The sequence below is a fragment of the Manihot esculenta genome, chromosome 3 (assembly GCF_001659605.2).
Source record: "Manihot esculenta cultivar AM560-2 chromosome 3, M.esculenta_v8, whole genome shotgun sequence".
NCBI classification, from domain to species: domain Eukaryota; kingdom Viridiplantae; phylum Streptophyta; class Magnoliopsida; order Malpighiales; family Euphorbiaceae; genus Manihot; species Manihot esculenta.
In genome coordinates this window covers 33,026,902-33,038,237 of record NC_035163.2, presented here as the reverse complement: position 1 = coordinate 33,038,237, position 11,336 = coordinate 33,026,902, and the positions used below count along the sequence as shown (strand labels likewise).

Below are 11,336 nucleotides of genomic sequence, written 5' to 3'. Positions count from 1 at the left end.
AGGAAAAATCCAACTCAGGTGTATGTATGTTAAGTTAAAAAATCTAGAAAATCTCAATACAAAAGACAGACGAAACAAAAGAGACCAACAAAATAAACAAGCCTAAAAACCAGAAAATCAGCACCAAAAACAGTAAACCCTCCAAAAACAGCTAGAAGACAACACCAAAAAGATTCTCAAAACAGTAGGATGAAACCAAATAGAAAGAGACAACAAAATACTATAATCAGAAGAAACCAGGGCCTTCAAGATGCAGCAGATAGGGTGAAATTGGATTCTTACATTATAAAGCACAACTAGCAGTAATAACATAAGGAAAGCAGAGAGCAAATGAAGCAAAAACAGAAAAACATAACCAAAAGACCATCCAGTAAAGAGAATGACAGGCTACAACCAATCTATAAAATCTTCATATCTATGAACACCTTGCTTTGGGAAAGCGTCTGCTGTCTAATTAGTTTCCTTGAGAATCTGATTCAAGAAGCATTACGTTGTTTAGAGCTCCAGATATCGGGCTTGGTTGCAAGATTGCTGAGAGCCTTTTCAATAGCGAGAAAATCTGCAGCATTTGAATCTAAAATACCTGTAAGACAAGAGAAAACACACATAAAAGAACCACTACACTCCCTAATAACTCCCCCCTACAGCCGATGAACCAGGTTTACCAATACAAGAACCATCACATTCTATTTTGACCAATTATAAAATGGTTTTTCCCAAACAACAATAAGTTAAAGCACTATACTAGAAATAGCCCAACATTTAATGGTGTCCACTGTGATCAAAAGATTAAGAATCGTATATCCTGCTACTTGGTGAAAAATTAAAGAGCATAAGAAATCAATAGTTACTTCCTTGTTATGAAAGACCTTTTCATTTCTTGATAGCCATATCGACTAAAGAATAGCATAAGCTAAAGTGGTCCATAAATTTCTTTGCACCTTTCCATGAACTATAAATCTCCATTCGAGAAGCAAAGAAGAAATTGAATTTGGAAGACAAAACCGAAAATCTAACCATTTAAGAAACCATGAATAGACTTGCCAAGACATGCTCCAATGTAGAAAAATATGACAGATCATTTCTTCGTCAATGCCACATCTTGGACAAATGCTCTGTGTAGGAGGAATAATTCCTAAGTGACATAACCAACTCTTTTTGAGCTACTGATCAACTTCATTACATGGTGTATAAATAGCACCAATATAAGCTAAGAAAATAGAGGTACCAAAATTGCATTGAAGAAGAAACCAATTCCCAGGGTGTTGTTTGGAAATAACTGAAACAAAATCAGTATTCTATAAACACAATGCCTCCTGATAGACCAACAGAATCGATACCATCCCATGCCAGGTTTGACAAACCCCAAATACGCCGCAATGAGGGGAAGGTGAAAGAGGATACTGAACATTTTGTTTTAACGATAATCACCAAATCAACTTTATGTTTTCCAATCAAATTACGCAGATGAGATTTCTTCCTAAGGTTTCGTAAGCCTCTAATATTCCAAGATATATTGGAAGACATTAAAAAAGAAAGCAAATGAAGATTAAGAGAGAAAACCCTAGCACACTAAGAAAGCAAAAAAATCCAGATGAGAAAAAGAACAAAAGCACCTGGGTGATTGAGCTTGCCAAATTTATTCAGGTAGAACTTTGACACAAAGCCATGCCCTTTGCGATTTGTTCAGCCAGATTAGCAATAAGAAGATTCTATTCTCCCTTGAAAGTTATGCCCAAATTCTTCCCCAAATTTACGGTTTTTGCAGCTTTAGAGGTAGGAGAAAAAAAGTTGCTTGGAAGCTTTCAATCCATGGGGGTCCCTAAGGGTGATGTTTGAACGACTAGCACCTTTTTTTGAGGCCTTGGGAATGCTATTTTGAGCTTTACGATTCTTTCTTTTACCTATTGAGTCCAACTTAAGATAAAACTCAGAAATTATAACTATGGGCTTGGATTTGGTCTTTTTTTTTTTTTTTTTTTTAAATTCTATTGGCCTTAAAGAAGGTCGAAGGTACATTGCTATCCAAGCTGATACTATTCTCAAGAGATCGGCACACGTCTTCGTTGTTTTCCAGCCCATCGGAATCACAAGATAAAACTCTTAACGAAGAAGCATCGTCAGGATATCTCTTGCAGTCTACTATTGGAGCTCTAGATGTAAAACTGTACACTCTAATGGCTGAGTAGAAGAGATCGGTGGCACAATCCGACAAGCAAGATCATGAAGCACACTCAAAACACATCTTGGAAAAGCCTTTGTCTCCCTGCGATGATGGGGTGGTTCCAAATCCTCCTAATGCAAAGCTTTAGTGTGGAAAGATCCAATTTCTCATGCCATTTCCATCAACCCCATAGACTAAGAAGCTTCCTTCATCAAGAAATTCAAGCACTAACATAAGAAAAAAAAGAAAGCATATTTGAGTTAGATGATTTCAAAAAAGCAATTAACCCAGATACATAGGAGAGCCCGCGTTGCGGTGTGGAGACCACATTTAGTCTGCATATTTGAGACCCAAATTAAGGCTAAAAAGAAGATTATTGATGAGTTTGTAATAAGCTGTATATGATTTTTTTTTTTAGGGGTCAAGAACTCCATCACTGCTATTCATTTTCAATTTGTTTTTCCTACTCTTCTTTTGTTCTTTATTTCAACTTTACTTTTATTATTATTTTTTTAAATTTCCACATTTTAGTGTATATAAATTGTGCAGAGGGAAAAAAATGCAGAAGATGGGTCAATATTAGGAATTGAAGGTATGTGATTATGATTATCTTAAACAGTTATGGTGGGATCTTTGCTTTGAGAGCTTCAAAACAATGTATTAAAAATTAATTAAATGAAATATTATAAATAAAAATTAATAAAAATTTAAATTTTTTTTTAAATAAAAGTAAAAAATTAAAATATTTAAATTATAATTAATGAATTTTAAATAAAAATAAAAAATTAAAATATTTAAATTATAATTTATGAGAACAGTAGGTAGGATTTAAGTGTATGAAAACTATCGCTAAATGCTAAATCTAAGGGACCTTTTATTATTAGTGATAAATCCATGAACAAAATGGTAAATTTGAAAAAAATCCATAAAATTAATTTCAAAATTATTTCCAACGGAATCCGGAGTGGTGCGAGTTTTACAAACACTGGTGAATGGTGATGGAGTTGGCAGGAAATGGGAAACAGAAGGGTGAACTCGCTTAACTTCGAATTGATTAAGCTTTTTGAAAGCCCTTAAAGTTCTGCTCATCAATTGAATTTCGCTTACCCAAATGATTAGTTGCAACCTGAAAATTTGAAACAAGATTGAGACGAAATAGCGCGCCAAAGAAACAAAAAGAATGGACTTTGACGACGATGACTGGGGTTTAAGCGCAGAACAACTCGACTCCCTTGAGAAAGACGCTTACCGGAAGATCGCTCAACAACAGCAACAACTATATTCTTCTTCTTCTTCTTCCGATATAACCCAACAGTTACATTCTAACAACACCAAACCCATCTTTAGTTCTCCTTCTAACAAGGTAAAGTTCCCCTTTTATTTTATTTGAATCTCATTACTCGACTTGCCGTTATTCCATTTCTTTTTTTGCCATTTGAATCTATTCCCTAATGTATAGACCTTTTTTGATGTTGCATTCGCGTTATTCTTACAAACAACGCTCGTTTTAGCGTTTTGTAATTGAATTCACAGGATTACTGCCTTAATCTTCCTTCATCCTCTTGTAGGTGGAATCTTCGCCAATTGCAACCAAAGTACTTTCCACTTCCATCATACTCAATTCAAAATCTGGTAGGTTCCTTTCTGTTATGTATTATCTGCTCTACATGGCCTTGTACGTTTATATTATCTGTTCTACATGGCCTAGTGCGTTTATACGGAGATTTATTCTTTTAACAAAACATATATGCCCCTTTCTCTAGCTTTGTCTCAAATTTAGGTTCTAAGATAGATTGTTTAGTCTTTTGCTATGTTTGGCTGGTTTCAACGTTATCTAGCTAAATAGTGACTCTTTCTGCTTTTATGACCATGTGACTGAGAAGATGAAAGCTCAAAGGGTGTACCAAAGCTCTCTGTCAAATTTCTACTTCATGCAAGTGGAAATATTGCTGCTAAATTTTCATATGACCCGGTAATAACTTCCATTGCTTGCATGTCTTGGCTTGTTTGAGTTATTTGTGTAACAAGTTTTTCCTCATTTGTTATGCTTTATATTTACACTAGGTATTAGTAGCTGCAATCCGCAAGATCCCTAGAGCCTCTTGGAATGCAAAAGAGAGGTCCTGTTCTGTGTCTATGTGTTAACTGCTTTAAATACTTTGAAGTGGTGTTTGCATCAGTGCATGTTTCATGTCGGAACCAATATGGAATTGTGCCTTATCTTGGTTCATTACTATTGAACATGCAGATTGTGGATTTTCCCAGTCTCCTCTTTGTTGTCAGCTGCAAAAGTTTTCAGTGAAATATCTGGTTTCAATGTTGAGGTGGTAACTTGAGCTTCTTCTGCTTCTTCTTCTTCTTTTTTTCCTTGTTCCTGTCTTTTCCTTCCTTTCTTTATTACTATAGTTGGGTTTTTGCATTTATAGCACATCGGGATAATCTCTCCAGCTTTTTGTCATGTTTAGCCTTTTTGACTGTTTGATGGGTACTTGTTTTTTTAAAAGAGTTCCTGCTTATCCTGGAAATAGCCATTTCTGTTACTTATTGGCCATATATTTTAAAGCTTGCTCTGTTTTCTTCTTCTTCTTTTTTTTAATAATGTTTCCAGGTAGAAAACTTAGATCCCTTGGTGCAACGTGCTATTTCTGCTGCTTCTGCTTCTCCAGATCTTCGGGGTAAATGCTAAACATAGAATATGGAAATTAGGCAATTACAAGGTTGAGCCTGTGATAGATGCAGTTGCAAATAGCCTATGTCCTTCATGTTTTTTAAGTTTTCATAATATACTTTGTTCTAAGACTAGATGTTTATTACTCTGATATTGAGTTTATTGGAACTCTTTTAATAATTGAGTTGATTTTTTGGTGCAACTATTTCTTCAAATTCTTTGAAGAGCATAATAAAATTGATGAAAACCCAGAACTTTTGAGGCTTCATGTGTCATTAATTAATGCAATCTAATTTCTTCTAGCGTAACTGTACCTTTTATTCATTTTTTCTGAATGCTGCCTTAATGTATTTTCTTTGACCTCCAAGATTGGTATGACAAGATACCTAGTTATATCGAGTCAAAGCTTCTTCCTTTTCAGCGGGATGGTGTTAGGTATGTGTTGTTTTGGGAGTTATCCTCTTACTTGAGACGTAAACTATTTCTCCGAACATTGATACACAGTTGTGCGCTATTCAGTCGTTCATTTTTTATTCTTCTTCTTCAGGTTTGTATTGCAGCATGGAGGGCGTGCACTCTTAGCAGATGAGATGGGACTAGGGAAGACTTTACAGGCAATTTGTTATTTATTTGTTTTCTTTTCTTTTACTATTTTATGTGGAAAATATATGGTGTTTCCAGAATATAATATTGTAGTAATTATCTCACTAGTAGCTTTATCCAGGATAACTGCTCACTAGGATTCATGTATTCTCTAAGTTGCTTGGTGGTTTTTATATGATTGACACCTAGAGCTCCAATAAGTAATCCTTGTTTGCTGTCCTGTCTTGACATAGAATAATAAGTAATCAGCTTTACCTTCTTTTGTCTGCACATAAGGATGCACATCTAATAGCAGTAGCACACAACTAGCTGTGTTGCGTAACATGTTCTGACTATGCTGCGAGATTGTTATTCCAGTGAATCTATGGTTAGATTTTATGATGATTTTGTTTTTCTCCATTCTAGACATCGTCCTTTTGTGCTTGCATTTGAATAATAAGTTAAGAGGTAGGTACTACCTTGGCGTTTGATACTTTGGTTTTCTCGCAGCAATTTCTGCTCTTAGGCATTTATGTTCTGGATCCCATAAAGGACTGGAAAGATCATGTTTAGCTAAATTAATTTTTGGAGCAATTCATTTAAACTTAATGCTAAACGACCTGCCAGCAATAGCGTTTTAAATGGCAATTCCATCCTTTTACCCTGTTTAATACAATATTGTTTCACATACTTGCACTTTTAAATGGCAATGGAATTTTTCATGTTTTTTAGGCTATTGCTGTAGCTGCATGCCTTCGTGATTCCTGGCCTGTTCTCATACTTGCACCATCTTCCCTGCGTTTGCATTGGGCTTCAGTAAGTTGCTTACTACACACTTATTTCAGTGTTTAAGAAGGCATTTTCTGAAATATGCTGTATGCCTGTTTCTTTGCAGATGATTCAACAATGGCTGAATATTCCCTCATCAGATATACTTGTAAGTTTAGTGTTGGCTGTTTTAAACAAGTATGTGCATGTTTTCTTTCCATGGTCAGATGTAGAATATTGTCTCGTTCCATGCCTTTCTCTATTCTGCTTTTGTTTATTTTTTAATGCATTCTTCTTGCGTGTGTTTTTTCCCCTTTCCTTAACAAAATAACAACAATAGGTTGTTTTATCACAATGGAGTGGATCAAACAGAGGTGGATTCACAATAGTATCATCAAATACCAAGGACAATACTCGCATCGATGGCCTATTCAACATAATCTCTTATGATGTAGTTCCTAAGTTGCAGAATGTTCTAATGGCATCAGAATTTAAGGTAAACAATAGAAAAATTTGAGCTTTCTATTCTTTTAATATTTTTCTTGTCATTGTGATATTTGCATTCCATTTTCTTAGATAACCCATCCATTACAGAGTGTTTGGCTGAAGTAATGCATGATGGACAATGACATGAGGAAGTGACACTATAGTTTGTGCAATTATCATGTGCCCATTAGATAAAGAGACCTTTCTTATGAAGGTCATGCAGAAGACTGTCATTAGTGTGCAAAATGTTAGGTTGTTCAAAATCATGTGAAAGAAGCTCACTCCATGAAAGACAGGGATATACTGTGTGCAGCATGCTGCAATTCCAGGAAAGGGTGAAACATCTTTTTGTTTCTTAATGGATAATTTTTGAAGCAAAAAAGAATTATTAGGTAATTTGCTAATGTACTCATTTGAGGATGATAAGCACTATTACACATTTATGTTGTCGTAGGCTCTATTGAAATATCCAAATTAGAGGGAAGAGATATCCAATATTCGGCTTGTAATTTAGATCAACACTAGATAATAGGTCTTAGAAGTGTTTAACATATTGCAAGAAGTTCAAAACTGCTGAACTGCTTATTGAATTAAACATTGAATTTTGATGTCCACTTCTGTGCAAGTACATGTTTATGCTTGTCACAGACTTGCATGGTGCTCGAAAGGTTCCTACTCTGTGAATCTATGCTTATGTTATATTTTTATTTAGGTTGTGATTGCAGATGAATCACACTTCATGAAAAATGCTCAAGCAAAGAGGACAACTGCCTCCCTTCCAGTTATAAAGGTCTTTCCTCTCGAAAAACATCTACATGCTTGCTTATCTTAACTTTGTTCTTTGTCTTGTCCATGTATTAGTAAAAAAAAATATGTACTTGCATGCACAATAGATGATTCATTGTAATCCCTTGCATTAGTTTCTTTGTTACTATTAATTTCTATTTGAGTAACACAGAAGAAATAATGCATATTTGAAGGCTGAAGCAAGTTCTTAATTAAGAATCAGTATTGATGACGTTTTTCATGCCTCAGTTGAGCATGGATTTATGCGTAGTGAACCTATGAGAGAGAGAAAGATGCTACAAAATAATCTAAAGAGAATGAATTTACTTACTATGGTTGTTTAAGTTCAGTTCCAATTTCATAGGAAGACTGCATCATGGACACTCTTCTTGGTGATTGAAACTAACACTGGACTGGTTTGGTTTCATATTTCAGAAAGCTCAATATGCAATATTGCTCAGTGGAACACCTGCTTTATCCAGGCCAATAGAGCTTTTCAAACAGGTACTTATAAATGCCACTGTAGAGTCCAGAATGCCTGGTGACATTTAAACTATTTTGTAGTTTTTGTTGAGGGATTCTATATAAAGTGTTTATCCATTGCAGCTGGAAGCTTTGTATCCTGGTGTGTACAAGAATGTTCATGAATATGGTAACCGATATTGCAAGGGGGTAAGTTGATTCTTTTCATTTTAAAAAACCTACAATATTAAGAATTCTTTTGGAAGTAAGCAAAATTATTTATCTAATATAATTTGGCTAGGGAATTTTTGGAGTTTATCAAGGTGCAAGTAACCATGAAGAATTGCACAACCTGATGAAGGCAACAGTTATGATTAGAAGACTTAAAAAGGATGTTCTTTCTGAGCTTCCTGTAAAGCGTCGACAGCAAGTAAAAAATAATTCATTCGCTGTTTGGTTCCAATGTGTTGCTGGTTGGATTTCCTAATGAACATAACATATATCTGTGGAATAACTGAATAGCATGGCCACTAATTATCAGCACTATCAAAATAATTTTGGAATGAAAGATATTGTTTTTGTAGTTTTCTTTGGGGAAGTGTTTTTCTGTCCAGCTCCTTGAGGTGTATGATGGCTGCTTTATACAGTTCCTTTGGCCTTAAATAGCTATCTGCTGAAAAAAAAATCTTATCGTGGCTGGAAGTAAAATTTCCCAGTAGTTACTTTGGATTTTTGTCAGATTGTGGCAGGCAATCCAACTGCATGAACACTTACTATCATCCCTAAATTAACACCGAAAAATGCTTTTTATGCATGTATCTCCATAATACTTGCTTTATTTGCATGCAGTTCTCGTGTCTGTGTATATGCATGTGAACTATATGCACTCATGGCTCTGTTATGTGCACATATACAAGATAAAACTTTAGAATATGATTTTATGGACATTTTACAATCGCTTGATTCTTAGGTTTTCATAGATTTGGCAGAGAAGGACATGAAAAAAATTAATGCTTTATTCCGTGAGGTAATTGATGGTTATCTTTTTATTCAACTAGCTCTATAAACTCAATTGGGTATTATAGAAAGAAAAAAATGTAAGCTATTACTATTGATTTGCTTTGTAGTTAGAGGTGGTAAAAGGAAAAATTAAGGCATGCTCATCGGCTGAGGAGGTTGAATCACTAAAGTTTTCCGAGAAGAATCTTATTAATAAGGTATTTACTTAGATCTTAATGGCCATAATATGCTTAAAATGTCATTACTCTTGCTGGTACACACACAGACATATACATATAGGGGTGAGAAGTTTTCGGTTTAAACTGAAAAACTGATCCAAACCAAATAAATTTGGTTCAATCGGTTCTGTTCAGTTCAGTTTTTTATTTTTAACATTTTCAGCTTTTGGTTCAGTTTTTCAAGGTTTAAACTAAAGAAACTGAGAACACCGGACCTTACAAGCTTCCTCAGTTAGGTTAGGCCCACTTAACAATATATTACCTGAATCCCATTCTCTACCCACTACCCAGTGCCATCCACATTTCCAAAGTCTTAACAGTCAAATTCCTCATTCCAGAGCCAGTCATCTCCTTATTCTCTTCTCGATTGAGACTGACTCTCAACAGACCCAACACAAGATTTGCGGCCATTACAAGCGAATCTAGCAACAGAATCCATCACCAACTTCCACCAAGGATGGCCCTTCTTCTTCTCTCGATTGAGACTGATTTCCAATAGGCCCAGCACATGATCAACAGTGTGAATTTTTTGAGCAGGAATTGGCTGTTGGGAGTAGCTGGAACCGATTGGTTTGGTTTGTTTCATTAGTTATTTCAGTTGGGTTCAGTCTGTGAAAGGTAACTGTTTCAGTTTGGAACTGAACCAACCAATTGCACCCTCTGTGTATATATATTCTTTTATTAAAGTTAGGAGCAATAAATGCATGTTTCCCCTTTGTGTATACAAATTGTGGAATAAATAATGGTATATTGGCTTCTTCTTTTAACTTCACCATTGGATTGTTAAGTGGGATTTTACTGAAATTTTGGGATCATGTTAACTCACCAATTCAACACTTCCCACCTCATTTTGTCACGGACTCTTTTCAATTTCAGATATATACTGATTCAGCTGAAGCCAAGATCCCTGGGGTCATAGATTACCTGGGAACTGTCATTGAGGTACTTTCATGGTCTCTAGTTACTTTTTTTAAATTTTTTTCTTTCCTCTTCAGAACTTTACCTTCTTTCCTGTTTCTCAACTTTGAAGTGCATAATTGCAAAAATATTACATAGGCAGTCTCCTTTGAGGACATCTCCTTAGTAATCCCATTGTTTGTGGTCATATGTGTACTTCGTGTCCTGACTGACATGCAAAAATGGAGATTATGAACATTTCTACTTTGAATTTTATCGCCAGTCATGGAGCCTCTATTTATTATTTGATCATGAAAGTTTAAGAGATTTATAGCTTAGACACACAGATTTCATTTTGAAAGCCATTTAAGGTTTCATGATTAAAATTGTTTATATTGATGTATTTTCTGTCATCTATTATTCAAATAAAGTATGAATAACAGGTTATAGATTTCTGAAACCTGTTACAGTATGTGCTGAAAAATGAACTGGGTTTTATTCTTATAGGTCAAGCTCATCTTTGCTCTATATACACTGGCACAGTAGTCATCACAATAACAAGTTTCCTTTTTTGTGTTAAATATACCTTGTGGTTCTATTTAATTTTGTCGCTTGATTATGCATATTGTTGTTTCATAATGGATGAATCATTGTTGTTGAATGGCTCCTTGCAGGCAGGCTGTAAATTTCTAATATTTGCTCATCATCTACCCATGATTGATTCAATACATGACTTTCTTCTTGTAAGGCCACCTTTTTTTTAATGAATAATTCCTTATGATTTCCTTATCACTATAAAACCTTCAAAATCTCCAGAAAAAGAAGGTGGGTTCCATTCGCATTGATGGCAGCACTCCGCCGGCATCAAGGCAAGCATTAGTTACTGATTTCCAGGAGAAGGATGCTATAAAGGCAGCAGTGGTATGCCAACTGTCATTGTTCAAACCGTAGATGTCATATTTATGTGGGAAAATTACTATTTAGTCTATGTGGTTTAGTGAGACAACTACTTAGTCCCTCTATTTTCAGAAACACATTATCTTTGAAATTTTAACAATTTAGTTCCTCTATTTATTTAAACTGATAGTAATTTGTGAAATGGCTAAGATATTCTTGTCTATAATTATTCTCAACCATTTCAAAATAAACTATTTAGTATCTACAATTCCAAACCAAAAAAAAAAAAAAACTATTCTATCTCTACTATTTGAAAATCACAACTGTTCAGTCTCTACAATTCATGAAAGGGACTAAATAGATAACAGTTTGAAGAAAAAAAAAAGGT

General features: G+C 34.8%; 1 protein-coding gene across 5 annotated transcripts in view; it reads left to right on the top strand.

Annotated features, from left to right (window-relative positions):
• The first annotated feature begins 3,049 nt into the window (after positions 1 to 3,049).
• The window catches only part of LOC110611365 (SWI/SNF-related matrix-associated actin-dependent regulator of chromatin subfamily A-like protein 1), a 39,056-nt gene continuing 30,769 nt past the window's right edge, over positions 3,050 to 11,336 (top strand). For 3 of the 5 annotated variants that reach the window (XR_006350270.1, XM_021751652.2, XM_021751651.2), the window contains exons 1-20: positions 3,050 to 3,527; positions 3,733 to 3,796; positions 4,048 to 4,136; positions 4,229 to 4,284; positions 4,413 to 4,488; positions 4,773 to 4,839; positions 5,201 to 5,267; positions 5,380 to 5,446; positions 6,147 to 6,230; positions 6,310 to 6,351; positions 6,523 to 6,678; positions 7,381 to 7,458; positions 7,890 to 7,958; positions 8,061 to 8,126; positions 8,218 to 8,346; positions 8,887 to 8,943; positions 9,044 to 9,133; positions 10,031 to 10,096; positions 10,726 to 10,794; positions 10,868 to 10,972. Coding sequence is in view for 4 of the 5 variants with exons in the window: in XM_021751652.2 (XP_021607344.1) it covers positions 3,345 to 3,527; positions 3,733 to 3,796; positions 4,048 to 4,136; positions 4,229 to 4,284; positions 4,413 to 4,488; positions 4,773 to 4,839; positions 5,201 to 5,267; positions 5,380 to 5,446; positions 6,147 to 6,230; positions 6,310 to 6,351; positions 6,523 to 6,678; positions 7,381 to 7,458; positions 7,890 to 7,958; positions 8,061 to 8,126; positions 8,218 to 8,346; positions 8,887 to 8,943; positions 9,044 to 9,133; positions 10,031 to 10,096; positions 10,726 to 10,794; positions 10,868 to 10,972 (1,680 nt within the window). In the remaining variant the exon portion in view is untranslated. The remainder of the gene's footprint in view (positions 3,528 to 3,732; positions 3,797 to 4,047; positions 4,137 to 4,228; positions 4,285 to 4,412; positions 4,489 to 4,772; positions 4,840 to 5,200; positions 5,268 to 5,379; positions 5,447 to 6,146; positions 6,231 to 6,309; positions 6,352 to 6,522; positions 6,679 to 7,380; positions 7,459 to 7,889; positions 7,959 to 8,060; positions 8,127 to 8,217; positions 8,347 to 8,886; positions 8,944 to 9,043; positions 9,134 to 10,030; positions 10,097 to 10,725; positions 10,795 to 10,867; positions 10,973 to 11,336) is intronic. The other 2 variants (XM_021751645.2, XM_021751650.2) reach the window with 2 other exon arrangements.